Below are 18,953 nucleotides of genomic sequence, written 5' to 3' on the forward strand. Positions count from 1 at the left end.
ATTTTTTGAAACAATCTGCTGTAGGGTCCACACTTTGATATTATCAAATAAAAAAGACATGTGTTCTCGTTCGATTTTTCGCTAAAGAACTAAAAAGTCGTAGTTAAATGCCGAAAAGCGCGACGTTTCTGAAGATATTATATCACGTCGTTACAGAATTGGCCGCCGTTAACAAGACACGACATTACAAGATTTAGCAAGTAAACTATATAAACGGGGTAACTGCTGTTTTATATAAAACTGTTCGACTTATTCTTTATATATTTTTCAACTATACAACAATCTATATTTTCAGAAATACAGACTTTCAGCCGAACTAGTATTATTTCTGATACGTCGATATAGGACTTTGTGTTTCGACATTCATAAACGTGAAAAAGAAATCAGTATATATTTTTAGTTACTCCGTTGCTTTAGGGCGATTTCTTTCCTGATGAAAAGTGAAACCCCTGTATCATTATGACTACATGTACTAATTTATTATGACAGATGCGATACATTTTTACTTTCAATTTATTATTATGCAATCACCTATTTGGACATGAGACATAATCATTGTGCATACATGTACCTATAAGCGGATAGCATGACAGTTTTAAAAATTGGAAGTTTTCGGCGTTTGTAACAAAGTTTATTAAAATTTATTTATTTAAAACATATACAATGCCTGCAGTTTCTGAGATTTATTCGTTTATTTCATTTAAATCCATTTATAAAACAGTGTAGAAATTCACTCGTTATTAAACATGTTAAAATAATGGATATCTATAATAATTATAGAATCCACATATAAATAATACCATCGATATTCATAACTACATATACATAATGCATAATCATTTAGACATGTACATTTCAAACATTTAATCCTTAAACTCAAAATTAAAACATCCATTTACCTACCATACTTCAAGTAAATAATGTTAAACACAGGGTCGTCTTTGAATTACAGATGGATGGACAGACGAACATATGGATAAATGGACTGACGGAATAATAACCATTTCCTTTTAACCCTTATCATGCTGAACACGACTGGTTCTGCCTTTGCGGCCAGTGTAGATCATGATCAGCCTGCACATCTGTCTGATCATGATCTACACTTCAAAATTCAGTCAACATCTTTTTTGGTAAGCACCCCTTTTAACACTTAATGGTACTGTTCAAATTGAAAGATTGATAAGTTCATTAAAGAAATTTAGCAGAGTAGGGGTTAAAACAAAAGCAAGCTAACACTAAACGTGTCGGTTACAGTAAAAAGTTAAATTGAATACAATTATGTCATGATTATAAACAAACGGTATAAACGTTAAAATTCTGATAATTTTCGAGACAGAAACATAGAACACCCAACAATTTAATACTGTATGTTTTGATTCGCTAATCTCGAAACCTTAGTTTTCTACTGACTTAAAAGATATACTATTTGACTAGCTACGTTGCCTTTTGTGAACTCTTCACGGAGAAATAATCGCTCAAAGCATAACAAGTTGCCGCGACCCGCGCCGCATGCTTTTTTTAGAATAATCTCAATACCTTCTTTTCCAGAACGATGGTATGCTACCTCTAAATGATCGGAGCTGTAACCCTTTCCTGACAAAACTAATGCCTGCCTTTTACTGAGAACTTTATGCTGAATTAACGTGTTGAATGTACCGATGTTCCTCCTTTCGTTTTTTAATCTTTCTATGTTAAAAATAACGTGATCAACACTTACAACATTACTAACATAATTCGATTTTTCTGAGAGTAAAACATATAGATCACTCAGGGCATTGACATCTTCGACAGCATTGTGTGCCATGTTTGATGTTTGATGGTAGCAGATCTTTGACCAATGCAGCCTGACTGTATTCTCATTTACGTCTACCTGGATATGCTATTTTAGATAACTTTAGAGTGTCCACAAACCCGACAATGTTAAAAAGCTTATCCGACATACCGTATTTCATAGATGTATTTACTAATACACAAGAATCAAAGGGTGCATTGTGAGCAACGAGTAAAACACTGTTGTATTTACTAAGCCATTCATAAAACACAGACAGCGCTTCTGAAGTACTAAGAGATGGTACTTTTTCCAAGTTGAAATACATATTTTGTTTGTGTATTTCTATTCCCGTAATGTTGGTAATTCCTCTGGATATATACCCACGGGCCAGCCTTACAAATGTCGAGAAACAGTCTTCAGTACCATGGTGTTTTGCGGCAATTTGGGTTATATCACACTCGCTGTCTGAAAGGAAAGTCAGTTAAGCTTTGATAACATATAAAATACAAAATGTACTTATAATTTTACTCCATTGGTTACATTATCATCTGCTGGCAAACATATATGATATTAGAAATTCTAAACATAGATCTAAACTGTCATTAAAATCTATGAAAAGAGATTCAATCTATGGGTCTTCACCAGTTCAGCCCTGTTCAGCTTCAAAATTTCATTGAATTAGCTACGTTACCACTGTTCTGGGTACATTTCTTAGGTTATTTCTGTTTAGTGTACTGTAGTCGTGAGGGTCTGACTAAACGTTTGCTGAACCTTGAGTAAAAGTTAACAAAAATGAAAATATTATATTTTTTTTCAGCATATGTGATTGATATGTAATTATCGCAAAAAATTACAAAGTCCTGAAGTTTCTAAATCAAATAAAATTACATCTGTGTCGGGTGAAACAGGGATTTGTTCTTTAGGCGATGTAAAGGGACTGGGCAATTCTTCAGTGTCGCTATTTTCTTCTCTCATATCTATGTTGGACTCGTATGTTTTCCGTTCTTGTACTTCTTGTTCAAACATGTCACTATATTTCTCATTTTCTTGAGCTCTGTTTGTCTTTGCTTGAAATTAATTGTTTCATTTTGTGAAGCTATTCTATTTCTTTTTTCATCAAGTTTTCCAAATCTCTTTGTGGTGTATTTACCTTTTTCTGACTGACAGCACCATGTTTCTGGACAATGTGTGTGATCACCGAAAGTGTGGGGCACTATTGCACTTATACTTTTAACTAAACTTTCTCCGTTTGACTGATTTTGAGATATTGCGTAAGTCAGACATTTTTTAAAGTGACTCACAACTTTGTTTGACATTATGGTGAATGTCCTTTAATTTGTAGAGTTATATTTGTATGTTTCTCATGACGTGATTTTTGTCACTAGCTTTCTCTATATGATTACCTAGAATTCTCTTAGCTCTCACATATGCAGTAGTGTCATCATCCATTACAAGCTTTTTAACATGCAGTCCTTTGTCTTGCAAATGTCTTAAACATTTTATCGTAAGGAATGGTTCCATACCTTTGGATGACCCTGACCAATTTTTTATGCCCCCGAAGGGAGGCATATAGTTTTCAAACCGTCTGTCGGTCTGTCAGTCTGTCCGCAATTTTCGTGTCCGGTCCATATCTTTGTCATCCATTGATGGATTTTCAAATAACTCGACATGAATGTGTATCACAGTAAGACGACGCGTCGCGCGCAAGACCCAGGTCCGTAGCTCAAAGGTCAAGGTCACACTTAGTCGTTAAGTCATTTTTCATGATAGTGCATTGATAGGCGTGCCCGGTCCATATCTTTGTCATCCATGGATGGATTTTCAAATAACTTGGCATGAATGTGTACCACAGTAAGACGACATGTCGCGCACAAGACCCAGGTCCGTAGCTCAAAGGTCAAGGTCACCGTAGCTCAAAGGTCAAGGTCACACTTAGACGTTAAAGGTCATATTTCATGATAGTGCATTGATGGGCGTGTCCGGTCCATATCTTTGTCATTCATGCATAGATTTTGAAATTATTGGGGATGAATGTGTTCCACAGTAAGTCGACGTGTCGCGCGCAAGACCTAGGTCTTTAGCTCAAAGGTCAAGGTCACACTTAGACGTTAAAGGTTATATTTCATGATAGTGCATTGATGGGCGTGTCCGGTCCATATCGTTGTCATTCATGCATGGATTTTAAAATAACTACGCATGAATGTGTGGCACAGTAAGACGACGTGTCGCGCGCAAGACCCAGGTCCGTAGGTCAAAGGTCCTAAACTCTAACATCGGTTATAACTATTCATTCAAAGTGCCATCGGGGGCATGTGTCATCATATGGAGACAGCTCTTGTTTGTACTGTTATGTACACGTGATATTTTCCCCGTTTTTCTCGCATTATCACAATCTCTACATCTCTTTTTGGCATCACTGTAACTAACACATTTTAGCTCACCAGAGCCAAAGGCTCAGGGTGAGCTATTCTGATCACTCACCGTCCGGCGTCCGTCCGTAAACTTTTACTTTAAACGACATCTCCTCATAAACCGCTAGGCCAATTTCATCCAAACTTCACAGGACTGTTCCTTGGGTGAAGCTCTACAAAAATTATTCAAAGAATTGAATTCCATGCAGAACTCTGATTGCCATGGCAACCGAAAGGAAAAACTTTAAAAATCTTCTCAAAAACCAGAGCCCTAGAGCTTAGATATTTGATGTGAAGCATTGCCTAGTAGACCTCTACCAAATTTGTTCAAATCATGACCCCGGGATCAAAATTGACCCCGCCCCAGGGGTCACTTTATTTTACATAGGAAAATCTTAAAAACTCTTCTTCTCAAATACCAGAAACCTAGAGCTTAGATATTTGACATGTAGCATTGCCTAGTCGACCTCTACTAAAATTGTTCAAATCATGACCCCGGGGTCAAAATTGACCCCGCCCCAGGGGTCACTTGATTTTACATCGGTAAATCTTCAAAAATTTCTAAAGAATAAACCAGAAGGCCTAGAGCTTAGATATTTGACATGTAGCATTGCCTAGTGAAACTCTACAAAATTTGTTCAAACCATGACCCCCGGGGTCAAAATTGACCCCGCCCCAGGGGTCACTTGATTTTACATAGGAAAATCTTCAAAAATTTCTAAAAAATAAACCAGAAGGTCTAGAGCTTAGATATTTGACATGTAGCATTGCCTAGTGGACCTCTATAAAATTTGTTCAAATCATGTCCCCGGGGCCAAAACTGACCCCGCCCCAAGGGTCACTTGATTTTACATAGGATTTTCTAAAAATAAACCAGAAGGCCAAGATCTTAGATATTTGGCACGTAGCATTGCCTAGTAGACTTCTACAAAATTTGTTCAAATCATGACCCCCGGGGTCAAATTGACCCCGCCCCGTAGGGTTACTTGATTGCACATAGAAAAATCTTCAAAATTTTCTACAAATAAACCAGAAGGCCTAGAGCTTAGATATTTGACATGTAGCATTGCCTAGTGGACCTCTACAAAATTTATTTCAAATCTTGACACCCCCCCCCCCCCCGAGTCAAATTGACCCAGGCCCAGGGGTTACTTGATTGTACATAGGGAAATCTTCATAAATTTGCTAAAAATAAACCAGTAGGCCTAGATCTTAGATATTTCATATGTAACATTGCCTAGTAGACTTCTACAAACTTTGTTCAAATCATGACCCCCTGGGTAAAATTGGCACGCCCCAGGGGTAACTTGATTGTACATAGGAAAATCTTCCAAACAATTTCTAAAAATCGTCAGATTGACATTTGAAACATGTAGCTCATATTACTCAGGTGAGCGATCCAGGGTCATCATGACCCTCTTGTTTCGAATACTTACCGATTACTGTGACATGTCCTGAAAAACAAAGAAAACTTCAATATTTCTAATATAATTGAAAGCAAATATGAAACCGGACGCCAAATGAGCCGCGCCATGAGAAAACCAACATAGTGGATTTGCGACCAGCATGCATCCAGACCAGCCTGCGCATTCGCACAGACTAGTCTTTGCTAACAGTTTCTCTTTTTGCAATAGGCTTTGAAAGATAACTGCACGGATCCTGTCCAGACGGCGCGGATGCGTAGGCTGCTCTGGATCCATGCTTGTCGCAAAGCCACTGTGTTGGTTTTCTCCTGGTGCGGCTCAAATAAATGCTTAAACAACTATAGCCTTCGTTTCATATCTATAATACACTTCTATCCTTGCCGGCGAGAAAAGCTCATTTTAAATTTATTTTTCGAAGAAATGTGGATGCGCGTATGAGATGCGCATCAAAAATGTGTCACATGAAAATCGGTTACACACCTCCACATGATGTCTATGTTTCACAATAATTCAATCCATTACTGTAAGAAATGCGGTAGTGCGCGTGGATGCACATAAAAAATTGCCACAAGAAGAATAAGTAACACACTTCTACACTTGTTGGCAATCAGGCTGACCAAGTTTCAGATCGTTACTTCAAGACATGTACAAGTCAATTGTTATTGTAGTTTGTAACATAATCGTTTGCTACGAGGGACCCTAAATCAACAAAGCTTCGCAAGATTTGGGCCAAGACACGTCAAGACCGTCAGTCTAACACCTGAACTGCAGGTCCGACAACTTCGTTGTGGTGGGAGTGGAGCGGTGCGGTGAACTACTGAGTAAAGCTCATGCACATCATGATATCTTCTCTGTGAGGAGTTTCAACATTTTTTTCCGAAATACAAACGTTATTTTAGGTATAAACCAAACATGTAATGATCAAAGTAAACTACCGTATACCTGACAAACTATTTCTAATGAGTCTATTTCCTCTTCTTTGCCAAGCCCCGTCTGTCCATATGATGATATTGTGTACTGTAAAGAAACATTTTTGATTGGTTATTTCTGCATTATTTTAACATACTGCGCTTAACTGAAACATTTCAAAAGCTTATAGCTGTTTTGGATATAGTTATGGATATATGTTAGATAATATATTAATTTTACAGCAAGTTATTCCAGAGCTGAAGTATGACACACAGGAAGACATATGCGCGCGTACGCATAGACAGACATACTACAAACTTTAACACACGCACGCCCGTATTTTAACTCAAAATTTCTAGATACTTACTCGAAATTTCGAGTTACTATCTCAAAATTTCGACTTACGTAACTCGAAATTCGACTAACTTATTCGGAATTTCGACTAACTCGTACAATGGCCTTTCGGTTTAAAGTGATTCTTTTGTCAGTTATTTGAGGTTTCTTGGACTTGCAGAAGTGAATCTGTAAATAAAATCCTTGACCCATTTGTTCAGGTTGCTGGCTTCAGATACACCTCACTGCTGTTGACTTGAAATGTTATTCTGGGTGTAGAATTCTTTTTTGTGAGGAAGCATCCTGTTGGCTTGAGGAAGGTCAGCAGTTCTACCCATGTGTCTGAAATCATGCACGAAGGGCACCTGGGGTCTTTCTCAACCATGAAAAACTGGACAGTCACCACTGACCTATAAATGTGTGTGTGATGTTCAACGCAACGAAAAAAAAACAAAGATAAATTGTTTGATATTTTGTGCTCAGCAGATGACTTCCGCTGTCATGAGGTCAAAACCCAGTTTAAGGGGTGCGGTGGTCTAGCGGTTTACGTGGTCTAGTGGTTTACGTGGCGGCCTGCTCAACCCGTTGGTCGTTGGTTCGAGCCCACGAGCCCCAATGGGGTCACGACCATGACTTCTCATGACACGAGTACTGGTTTTTCCAGGAAACTGACTAGAGAGTGATTCAAATAAGCTGAAAGCTTTCATCACAATCGAGCTAAAATAAGTTAGTATAAACTAAAGGCCAAGTTCACAAATAGGCTAGATCATACTGTGAAATCATTTTAGCCTCACACGATGTTTTGGGGTATATAGGATAGAGCTTGTCGGTCGGTCCGTCCGTTCTAACCCGAAATTTTGAGTTATTAAGTCGAAATTTAGAGTTACGTAAGTGGAAATTTCGAGATAGTAACTCGAAATTTCGAGTTAATAAATAAATCGCACCTTGCACTAATGCTCTTCCGTACCTTCAGCATAAATGTTACAAAAATTATATGACTAAATACACAAATATTGCGTATTTTGACAGCAAAAATCTACGTTACTTTTGAACAGCCTTCGTAAAAGCTCATTATTGTGGTGCATATATTTCGATAAATATTCGCTCACAAACAGAAATATTCACCTTCTGTTATAGATAACGTATTCGCATTTTGAAATATATGGACATGGAATGTAAAACTACACGTTTTATGCTAATATCACTGTAAAGCCTAGCCATACAGTGGGGTGTGTATATGTATATGTAGTAATTGAACAGAAATATGGCAATTCCATACAGCTTAAGGTAGTTCTGCACGTTTGATAAACCGGAAGTGATGGCGTAACGCCATTTTTCCGGAAAACGTAGAATAAAGACTGGATTCGGCGTACGGAACAGAAAATCATTTTATGAATTAATTGCAACCTGTGAGTAAATTTATTACAGTGACACTGTTGCTATATTGTAAAGTCAAAATATGATATTAAAACATATCACTCGTTAAATGAGTCAAAATAACGTCTTAAAATTAGCGTGAAATGTCCGGTTTACTTTAATCATGATCAAATATCTCAAAAATAAGCACATGGACCAATATATTTTATTTCATCAAATTATAGGCCATGTCTTTATTTACAACTGTGAGCAGTTTCATCAAAATCTACATTGTAGAAAAATTTCTATTCGCGAAAATGTTATGAAAGTTATGATTTTCCCATAGACTCCCATTATGAAATATTGCGTGAGGTCCCTATTTTTCAAATCAGTCTAGCAAAAAATCAAGCACAAGACCCTATCTTTTTTATTTGCTTAATTTTCTAGGTATATTCTGAAGTTTTGAAAAATCAGTGTTTAATCAAATTCTACATTGTAGAAATAATTTCGATCCAAACGTGCAGAACTACCTTAATAAAAAAAACTGATGCATACACTGACGATTTATACTTCATTTAGTAGAGTTGCCATGCATTTACTGACCACTTAATGAGTTTTTTCCGTTGTTCTCTGTTGAATCAATTTTATTTGTCCACGTTGACATGTATGTGGTAATCTTGTCTTGAACTTACCACAGTTTGCTGATGCCAGCAGTGAGATTTTAAATAAACTCCAACTGCTATACATGTAATCATACAACAACTAAATATTTTGTAAGATGTAGATATATGTTCAATACCTTATCAATTTTACAACTTTTCGAAACTGAATAATTTATCTTGTCTTTGTTAGGCATGTAACGCCGTATGTCTTGTCTGATCAGTGTTCCTAAGTTCAGATTTGTATTTGTGCGTTTTTCTTAGAATGTCTTTTGTAAATCTCTTTTGAACATGTATATGCAAGCAAAGATTACTCTATAATTGTGGTGATAATATAAGTTGAGAAATAAGAAGCAGTAGTATATTTTATAGATTTACCACTGTTCTACCGTTTTAGCCTGCTGGTGTTAAGTGTTTTTGCTCTTGTGAACAATGCAGACCAAAATCAGCCTGCACGGTTTAACAAAAGAGAATAAAATGTACTGTGGGTAATACTCAGTTATGGGTGGTTGTAAATCAAAACCAGTTTACGAGATTTATGAAGAAAATCATTTCCATCAGTTTCCTTTCAAATGACAACATGTTCCAAGAACGCTTTACTTTCTTGGAGAACTTGGAGAATACTCACTATCAAAGTATAATCAAGGTTAAAAAATCGTTACTTAATCAAAAAAGGTGATCTTTGAAAAATTGCGGAAGGTACAACGTTTATACTTTATTTATTAAATTTGTAAAAATCTAACGCGCAATTTTTCTTCAGAAGACAATCTTACTCTTAATGTTACTATCAATACTTAAACATGGGTGCATAGCAGAAGACGTTCGTGTATTTATGTCTCTATCAATCATAAATAATGCTGAAGCAGTTCTATGATTTTAGTTTATCACATAAAGAGGTGAATAGGTGACTTAATCATTCATATCCTTTTTCAAGGCAGTTTACGAAATCTGATTAATGCTGTACCAATTTACCTTCCTTTCACCAAAAGTGTAAAGATGAGATATTGTAGTCACTATTGTAGTGGTTACAAAATGACATTCGGTAAACATCTTAATACTAGCTACATTTTATAATAAAATGTTATTCATGTCTTGAAAGGCATTATGTCATGCTATTGACTGAGCAAAGCATCGGTTATAGTTTCGATAAATATTTCAGTTAAATTAGCATTTACAAGAAATCCGCATTGTGTTTCTGCCATTTTCTGCAAAAAGATCGTTCGAAGTATGTCCTTTACGCAAATGAAGGATTGTGCAAATGTTTTAAAGAAATTTATAGTCGTACTCAAAGATTCAGTTGTACCTTTGGCTGTGTAACTGAAGGCTCATGGCACAAACACACAGCTTAAGCGATACATTAATTGGTTTAGGTGGCCTACATGGTACAGACACGGCGAATACACTTATAACATCCGTTTTTGTTTTACATGCAGTGTCATTTCTGTTCCGGTCGCATTTCACGGCTACTAAATGCTAGCGCCACCACCAAATTGTGGTGATAAGGAAAAGAGCTATCGACATTTCCGTGGTGCAGCTATCGCCCGTTTGTACTTGTAAACACGTGAGTAAAATTTATATTTTATCTTATATTTTTATTGATAGAACTTTTTTTCGAAAATCGGAGAATGTAGTTCCGTGTAACAACACTTTTACTACAGGTTGGCTGTTATTTCAATAAAATATTATGCAAATTGTGGTGTCAGGAGCTTTTCTCTCGAATCTGACAGTGGCACATTTTCATATCGGCCAGTATTCGAACACCATTCCGATGAATAGACACACTGTAAGAACATACCTGCGCACGCATGCAAATGGTGCAGAAATGATAAATAATTATATACGCACACACCATGAATAACAGAAGAAATATACCAGGATTTTTGAAAGTGGTGGCGCTATAACTCTAGTGATGGCGCTATACAGTAGTGGTGGCGCTGTTTTGGCATTCAATAATCAGTAGGGGAAACTTCCCGTTCGGGAAATCATTTATGGGTTTTTCCCTACTTCCTGAACGGGAAACTTGTTACTTTTTATAGTAACATGCTTCCCGTTCGGGAAGCAATATCGAGCGTTTAAGACCCATTTCATTCAAAATAGCCGGTGCATAAGAATATACACAAGATCTGCAAATTGAATATGCCACATTAAACTTGAATGATATATCTAAATTTCTACCGTTCAAAATTTTTTTAAATGTCTTATTGAATTTTTTATTTGACAGTGAAATTGACCATTTTCTTCAGAAATTGCTTAAAATCAGAGCTTCCCGAATTGGAAACCTGACTTCCCGATCGGGAAACCTAGCCTTTTAGTTACTTCACAATCGGGAAACTGAAGGCATTCAGAAAATTTATTCTTTTATTTTGTTATAAAAAGCAATTATTTCAAATTTCAAGTTTTCAGGGAGTTGTGATCTTGTAATTTGATGTGTTTGGTGCCCCAGGATTTTAACAGACTCATATGAGTTTGGGTTCAAAGGCAGTGGGTCAGTTATTTGAATATTTACTTTAGACACATTCCAAGATTTTGTCTTGTGTGACTCCAGCATAATTTCTGACGTAAATGTATTTCTTTCTCCTTTTAGGTCGTCTGATTTTTAAAACAAAAAAAAACATCTATGAGGTATTGTCGTCACTTGATCGTTGGCGTATGTGTCTGCGTTTGTTAAATATTTTGTTTAGGTGCACTTTTTCTCAAACATTGTAAGGGTAACAGCTTAAAAACTTTGCACATTAGGGGACTATGTATGCCTAGAACCACAACTCTGATATGCATTTTGATTAAATAATTGCCCTTTACTGTACTTGGAAAATTTTGGTTTCTTGGTTAAATTTTTTGTTTAGGTCAAAAACTGTAAGAGCTACAGTTTTGAAACTTTGCACACTTGTTTATCATCGATCATTCGGGACTATATAGTTCAAGAACCATAACTCTAATCAGCATTTTGTCAGAATACGGCCATTTTTGTAGTCTTAGAAAATCCCAACTATATCTTTTTAAGATCTCTTGTATGTGTTAAAAATGTACTATATAATGCTCAACTTTTATCAGTGCTTGACTCTGAATTAGAGCTTTACAAGTACAAATTTTAACAGTAAAATTCAAATCAGAGTTATGAGGATTGTTTCTTCTAGTGACGACTTTGATAGTAAATAACTGTTTTAATTTTCAAGTCAAAATCTTTGATAGTAACAGAGATATTTGACTTCATCAAAAACTTTTTCCAAAAAAAAAGAGTCTAAGTTAAAAAGTGGCATAACTCTTGTCAAAATTCAAATCAGTGTTATGGGGATTGTTTCTCCTGGTGTAGACTTAAATAGTAAAAAACTATTTTAATCTTTGATAGTAATAGAGATATTTGACTTTATCAAACATTTCTACACTACAAAATCAAAGTTAAAAAGGGGCCTAACTCTGGTAAATATCAAGTTATGAGCATTGTTTTCTGGTGTAGACTTTGACAGTAAATACCTATTGTAAGTTTTAAGTCAAAAACTTTGATAGTTGCAGAGATATTTGACTTTATCAAAAACTTTAACAAAAAATCTAAGTTAAAAAGGAGAATAATTACATCATAAGTCAAATCAGAGTTACGTGGATTGGTGTAGACTTTGATAGTAAATAACATTTTTTAAGACTGAAGTCATATTTTTGTTTACTTCTCTTTTTAGGTTTAAAACAGTCTGAAAGAGCATTTGTCGCCTTTGCATTTGGGTGTGCAGAAAAGGAAGACATATTAAGAGATTGTAATCTGTATCAGCTATTAATAGAGACATAGAATCCTTAATTAACTTGAATTTTGATAAATATAAAAGTGAAAGAAACAAAGTAGTTACATCTTTTCTTGAAGGTATCACATCTGACACAGTGAATATAAAACACAAAATACTGTAAGAGCATGTGCTGCATTTGAACAGATTTACAGTTTCAGGTAGATGCATCTTATGGCCCCAATTTTCTTTATGATTAATGTTTTACAATATCCAGTTTCCTTTATGTTTAATGTTTTACAATATCAAGCAGCACAAGGTTAATTGTCTGTCAGTATTGGTTCTAACTTTTAGCTCGGTTTTTAAAAGAAAAAAGTAGAGCTGGCGATAGCGTCACCCTTGATTAAAGTTTTTTAAAAGTCAAATATCTCTGTTCCTATCAAAGCATAAACTAGTATTCCAAAACATATACTCTGAAACCAAATCATGAGCTTATAGGGACTTGTCACTGCTTTATTTCTATGTCATTATAAGTAAACCCCTTTCATATTTTATCGTTATGTTTTGTAATACTGTTTATATATATATCATGTATAATAAGTTACCTAAAGAACAGAAATAAATTAATAATATTTCTGGTTCTAGCATATGACAGTATACTACTAAAGCTACTGTTTCGAATTTCTTAAGTTTGTCCAAAAATTTTCAATTTGAAAAATACATTTGGTATCACCTTGACAATTGATTTTTTTGTAAAATATTCATGTGAAGAATACAAACAATCTGGAAAAGCATTATGTATCCCTCATGAACAAAATCAGAATTTTACATTGAAAAACATCTAGCATCAAAAATTGTCCTGCTTTTGGTATTTCTCAATATCACTTTGTATCAAACTAGATACTGTGAATTTATTACTGAAAAAAAAGATTTGGCATCAAATAAGGTAAAAATTGTACCTATAGAAATATGTTTAATAGTATCGGTCTGCGTTGCTTGATCTACTTTCTTTGCATTCTGTATAATAGTTTTAAAGTTTTCAATGTAGGTGACACAGCCTTTGCAATATGACACTAGTTTGTGATTTTCATATTTATGTAGTTTATCAAGTTTTTCAGATCTTCCTTTGAAATGTTTCCTCTGGTTCTTATGACTTCGTCTGGCTTGATATTCCATTTAGTATGATAAAAAGATGTGCCACGCAAATAAGAAGAATTTCCTGATTTGGAAGTTAGGTTTCCAAATCGGGAAACTCTGCTTTTTTGCAGTTCATTCAGAAAAAGGGCAGATTCAATGTGAAATTAAAAAAATACTAAGACATTTAAGAAAATTCTGAACGGTAGAAATCTAGATATGTCTTTTAATTTCAATATGGCATATTCAATTTTTAGATCTCATGTATAGTCTTATGCACCGGGCATTTTTAATGAACCTACATAAAATATAGTGGTTTTACTTCCCGAATGGGAAGCATGTTACTATAATAAGCAACAAGTTTCCTGTTAGGGAAGTAGGGAAAAACCCATAAATAATTTCCCGATCAGGAAGTTTCCCCTACTGATAATACGAACTGCTGACGCGTCCGGAACAAAACAAACACAATATTCTCTAATTGATAATTTTCCTGCAAGGAATTATGTAATTAAAGAAAGAAAAACACGATCATAGTTTATTTACCTTTATGAAACATTCTCTACCCTAGAAAAAAATACAAACCTGTGGGACTCTTGTTGTCAAAGTAAATATTTTCCTTTGTTTAAAATGTTAATGTAGAATTATTTCTAACCTTTAAATATTGTACTTAAATACAAACGTAAGTGTACTTTAAATTCGGGTCAAGAATAATAGTAGCAATACCTTTTTTTCAAACGAAGATTTGTGTCAAGGCAATCATTTGAAGATAGGGTAGAATTTATTTTTATATTAATATTCTGAATGTTACTTCCCTTTGTTTTTATACGTCGTTTGCATGTCATTGTAAACAAAAGACCTTACATTCACAATTCTTTCTGAAAAGTGAAAACAGTACATTTTCAATTCCAATCGATTAAATATGATTAATCAATAGAGCTTTGATGTACAATCTGAATCCATATATATGTAGATTATTTTACAATCATGTAGAGGTTACTACATGTATTTTGTTGAGTAACGTAATTTTAGTATAGTGTGGGATAGGTTGATAACATCGATTATTGTAGAAATTTCCGTGGCTTGCAGACAGACATTTTCATATATCAAAATTGAATATATTAGCCATTAATCATATACAACAGCGCCACCACTACAGTATAGCGCCACCACTTGAGTGATAGCGCCACCACTTTCGAAAATAGTCGTGTTTTAACTTTTTACTGTGTTTTTCTTAATTCTTTGATGTATGGGAATACGTGTAATTTATTTCTACAACATTTGCATGCGCAGGTATGTTCTTATAGTGTGTCTATTCATCGGAATGGTGTTCGAATACTGGCCGATATGAAAATATGCCACTGTCAGATTCGGGAGAAAAGCTCCTGGCACCGCAATTTGCATATTTTAATGAAATAACAGCCAACCTGTAGTAAAAGTGTTGTTACACGGAACTACATTCTCCGATTTTCGAAAAAAGTTTTATCAATAAGAATATAAGATAAAATATAAATTTTACTTACGTGTTTACAAATAGAAACGGGCGATAGCTGCACCACGGAAATGTCGATAGCTCTTTTCCTAATCTACACAACTTGGTGGTGGCGCTACTGTTTAGTAGCCGTGCATTTACAAGATGCACGAGCTGGCTATACTTTCAGTTTGAGATCAGTCAACACAAGAGTGGTAATGTTTATTTAAACTTTGTTTTCTTTTTTAGCAGCAATGCATAACTTTGAGGACGGGCTTTCCACATACATATCAACTGATTCAACAACTATACTATTTACTGTGACAATATAATCCTAAAATACTGATTTGATGAATTTTAAAGAACTCTTTAGGACAAACTGTAATATAACCTTAGTCTGATTTTATGTTTGAGCCATAGGTAAAAATACAAGTGGGTCATCCAGACCTGGTATTAAATTTTGCGACTGTATCTCTATTATTTATTTTACTTTTGTAACAGTAAGCAGTCGTCTTGAGTTAGACAAATACCACAAACAATCACCGCCGCACGTTCAGGCGTATTACAAATTCTTTATACCCCGTATCGTATTCGCTGTTTAAAGAGGTTGATCTAAATACTGTTTCAAAGGTGGTTAAGTAGTTTTCGTTCTCGTATACTTCATATTTTTATGTTAATTCAGGAGAACAACCCTTATAATTAACAAACCAATTACAGAAAATTGACAGATGTTTACATTTACAAGATTATGAGCGCTCCAGAAAACTCGAATACCTTACTTTCTCTGCTTAAGGTAAATATACAACATAACCTGCTTACTGGCGGACGTGTGTTTGTACAAATCATTGTTAATTATATGTTATATGCGATTAAGTTTTGCCAGCACATCAAGAAAAAAATGGCTACATTAACGAATATCATATTCAGGTCATGTTTGGGAGAAGAAAAGACAAGATTAACAAGAACCATTTCAACACACTCGATAAAGGTCCGAGCAGGAATGCTATGGACAAGCTTGGTGAATAATATGCTTTCCTGTAAAAGGGGCCAAGTCAAACTATTTCAACAAAATTAATAGGGGGCATACTAGAATGCTACATACAAAGCTTAGTGATAATCCAGCAACTGGTTTATCAGGTAACGTCTTTCAAAGTTTGTTTTCTATTAAAATTTTGTAGCTCTGTTTCTACCAAAACCAACAGAATGGGACAAACAATGACGCCACGGAAAAAATTTGGCGAAGATCCATCAATCGGTTAATTAGAGGAAAGTGGTCAAACGAAATCTTTGAAAACAGATGAGAGAACATCGTACAGACAAAGTTTGATGGAAATCCATAGAGTGGTTTATGAGAAAATATCATTTTTAGGTGCTTTTTATTTTACCTCTCGCGGCCCTTAAAAATGCACAAAGCGAAGTAAGTTTGATAAAGTTATGTGTGATCCTACTAGCATGCTACATAAAAAATTGGTGTAATTCTGACAAGATGTTTAGATGGCAGTGTTGATGACGGAGGCCTGACCATTTACTTATACCAACAAAATTCAATTGAAATTTAGACCGCTCATGGTTTGGGTGGACAGTTTTGGTTGAAAATAATCAAAGAAACATACTACCAAATTACTTTCTTTGAAACTGCTGCTCTTTCGAGTCTAGAAAATTACACACAATAACTGTTGTTTTTTTGTGGCCCACTACCAAACTTGTTAATATATGTTGATATAGAACTGCTTCGACCTGTGTAGTATATAGTATGATGAACCACTATATTGTGTATATGGCGATGCATAAAATTATGTTTTACTAGGAAAATGATCTAGATCTAAGAAACTTGATGATGTAAATTATAACTCCCTTCACGTGTATGACGTCACGCCTAAACAGCATACAAAGTGGCGGATGACACAAATAACTGAAGTGTTTTAACAATGAAAATGGATAATTCAGGCTTAAAATATGGATTTTGTAGTCAGTAAGTGAATAATTTATTGAAAATACATAAACCGATGAGTTACTTAATATCTGACACTAAAATATAGCATATGTAACGTAAAACACTTCGGAACACATGTATTGTGAAAACTAAAGTAGGGATGGTTTACCGGCGCACTACACTACCCCCTCCTTAGCGAGGCAATGTTCCAACTGCCTTGCTACATTTCTAGTATAGTCATAAATCAAATACATAAGTATACATTAAATTCAAATGCAAACATTTAAAAGTCATCTGTGATCAAACTTACTTTTAACAGTTAGTACCAGCTTTAAGGTATTTAGCACTTAGTGCCAGCTTTAAATATTTAGCACTTAGTGCCAGCTTTAAATACAAAAACAAAGTTATCAATTACTAGTTTGTTGTAGTCTCAAAAGGAACAATCTTTCATGCATAATTTATAAAGCTAGTCTCTGAACATCCACTTAAATTTGACATGGCAATTTTAATAATTTCAATTAGTGTTACTTCCAGGAGTGAACAATTTCATAATCAGCAGTTTTACTATATGTAAATAAAACTCTGTAAAGCACTGGAGTTCATTGAACAGTTAAATAGAATTCACCTGATTAAAATTTCAGAGTCACCGGTAAACCAAACAGGGCAATAATAATTATACCCAATATTAAAATTCACAATAAGGTTGCGTGACAGCAACATGTTTTTACTATTGAAATTGGTCTGTTTATCTGTTTTAATTAATTTCAGGTTGTGGTTCATGTAAATTTAAACATATAAAATGCACTGTCTCCACTCTGCACAGTGTTTAAAAAAAAGGTCACTTCCTGAACCAAACATGCCAGATATCAAAGGCTATCCTGGGTGTCTTTAGATATGTTTTACATTACTCATAGCGTTCTTTACATTTTTTCATGTATGTTTTTGGGTATGCTTTACATTTTTACATCAATGTTTATGCTTTACAGTTGGCGTTTGCAATATGACTTCTTCTCGGCGATATATGACCATTTTGTGTCGATTCTCCGTAAAACCCAACTCATTCACTCATTTGTTTATATTTTCAGGAGTTCAAGGTCAATACCTATCTTCCCACCTAATTTACCATAATCGCCCGCCCGCTTAGCTCAGTAGGTAGAGCGTCGGTCTACGGATCGCGGGGTCGTGAGTTCGATCCTCGGGCGGGGCGTATGTTCTCCGTGACTATTTGATGAACGACATTGTGTCTGAAATCATAAGTCCTCCACCTCTGATTCATGTGGGGAAGTTGGCAGTTACTTGCGGAGAACAGGTTTGTACTGGTACAGAATCCAGGAACACTGGTTAGGTTAACTGCCCGCCGTTACATGACTGAAATACTGTTGAAAAACGGCGTTAAACCCAAAACAAACAAACAAACAAATTTACCATAATCATCACGCCCGAAAGGTCGGGACCTAGGATGCGGTAATCTTGGTTGCTTCTGTCTAGCTTTATATTCTTTATCCTGCTTTCCCTTATCCTGTCTTCTCTCATGCCCCTTATCCTTACTCTGCGACGACTCTTTCTTGCGCTGTTCCCTTTTACTGTCTCTGTTCTCCACTCCTTCCTTCCTTTTTCCTTTCGACATATCATGCCCCTTTTTTTCCTCCCTTAACTCTTTCACCTCCTTTCTAAGTTCATCTACTGTACTTTGTAACTTATTTATCAATGCTGCATTAGCAATTACTTTTTGTCCAAAGATTTCCCCTGTCTTTCTAACCATCTCCCAAAGAATGTCAGTAAATCTCTTTTCGCGTTGCTCTCTCTCTCTCTTGAATTATAATCGGAATCAGTATCTGACTCTGA

The 18,953-nt window shown here is 35.3% G+C and overlaps 1 protein-coding gene across 1 annotated transcript; it reads right to left on the reverse strand.

The window, feature by feature from the left end:
• Positions 1-1,856: 1,856 nt before the first annotated feature.
• LOC128558299 (uncharacterized) lies at positions 1,857-18,735 on the reverse strand. Its single transcript, XM_053547222.1, has 4 exons — positions 18,534-18,735; positions 5,619-5,636; positions 2,626-2,838; positions 1,857-2,236 (listed from the first exon to the last, which is right to left on the reverse strand). The coding sequence occupies exons 1-4, from the start codon at positions 18,733-18,735 to the stop codon at positions 1,857-1,859; spliced, it is 813 nt and encodes a 270-aa protein (XP_053403197.1).
• Positions 18,736-18,953: the final 218 nt, after the last annotated feature.

This window comes from Mercenaria mercenaria, chromosome 7 (assembly GCF_021730395.1).
Source record: "Mercenaria mercenaria strain notata chromosome 7, MADL_Memer_1, whole genome shotgun sequence".
Classification (NCBI taxonomy): Eukaryota; Metazoa; Mollusca; class Bivalvia; order Venerida; family Veneridae; genus Mercenaria; species Mercenaria mercenaria.

Coding starts and splice junctions, on each gene's coding strand:
- LOC128558299 (XM_053547222.1), bottom strand. CDS start 18,735: ATGTCGAAAGGAAAAAGGAAGGAAGGAGTGGAGAACAGAGACAGTAAA. Junction 2,237..2,625: donor TTTAGAAACTTCAGGACTTT/GTAATTTTTTGC, acceptor CTTTCCTTTCAG/ACAGCGAGTGTGATATAACC.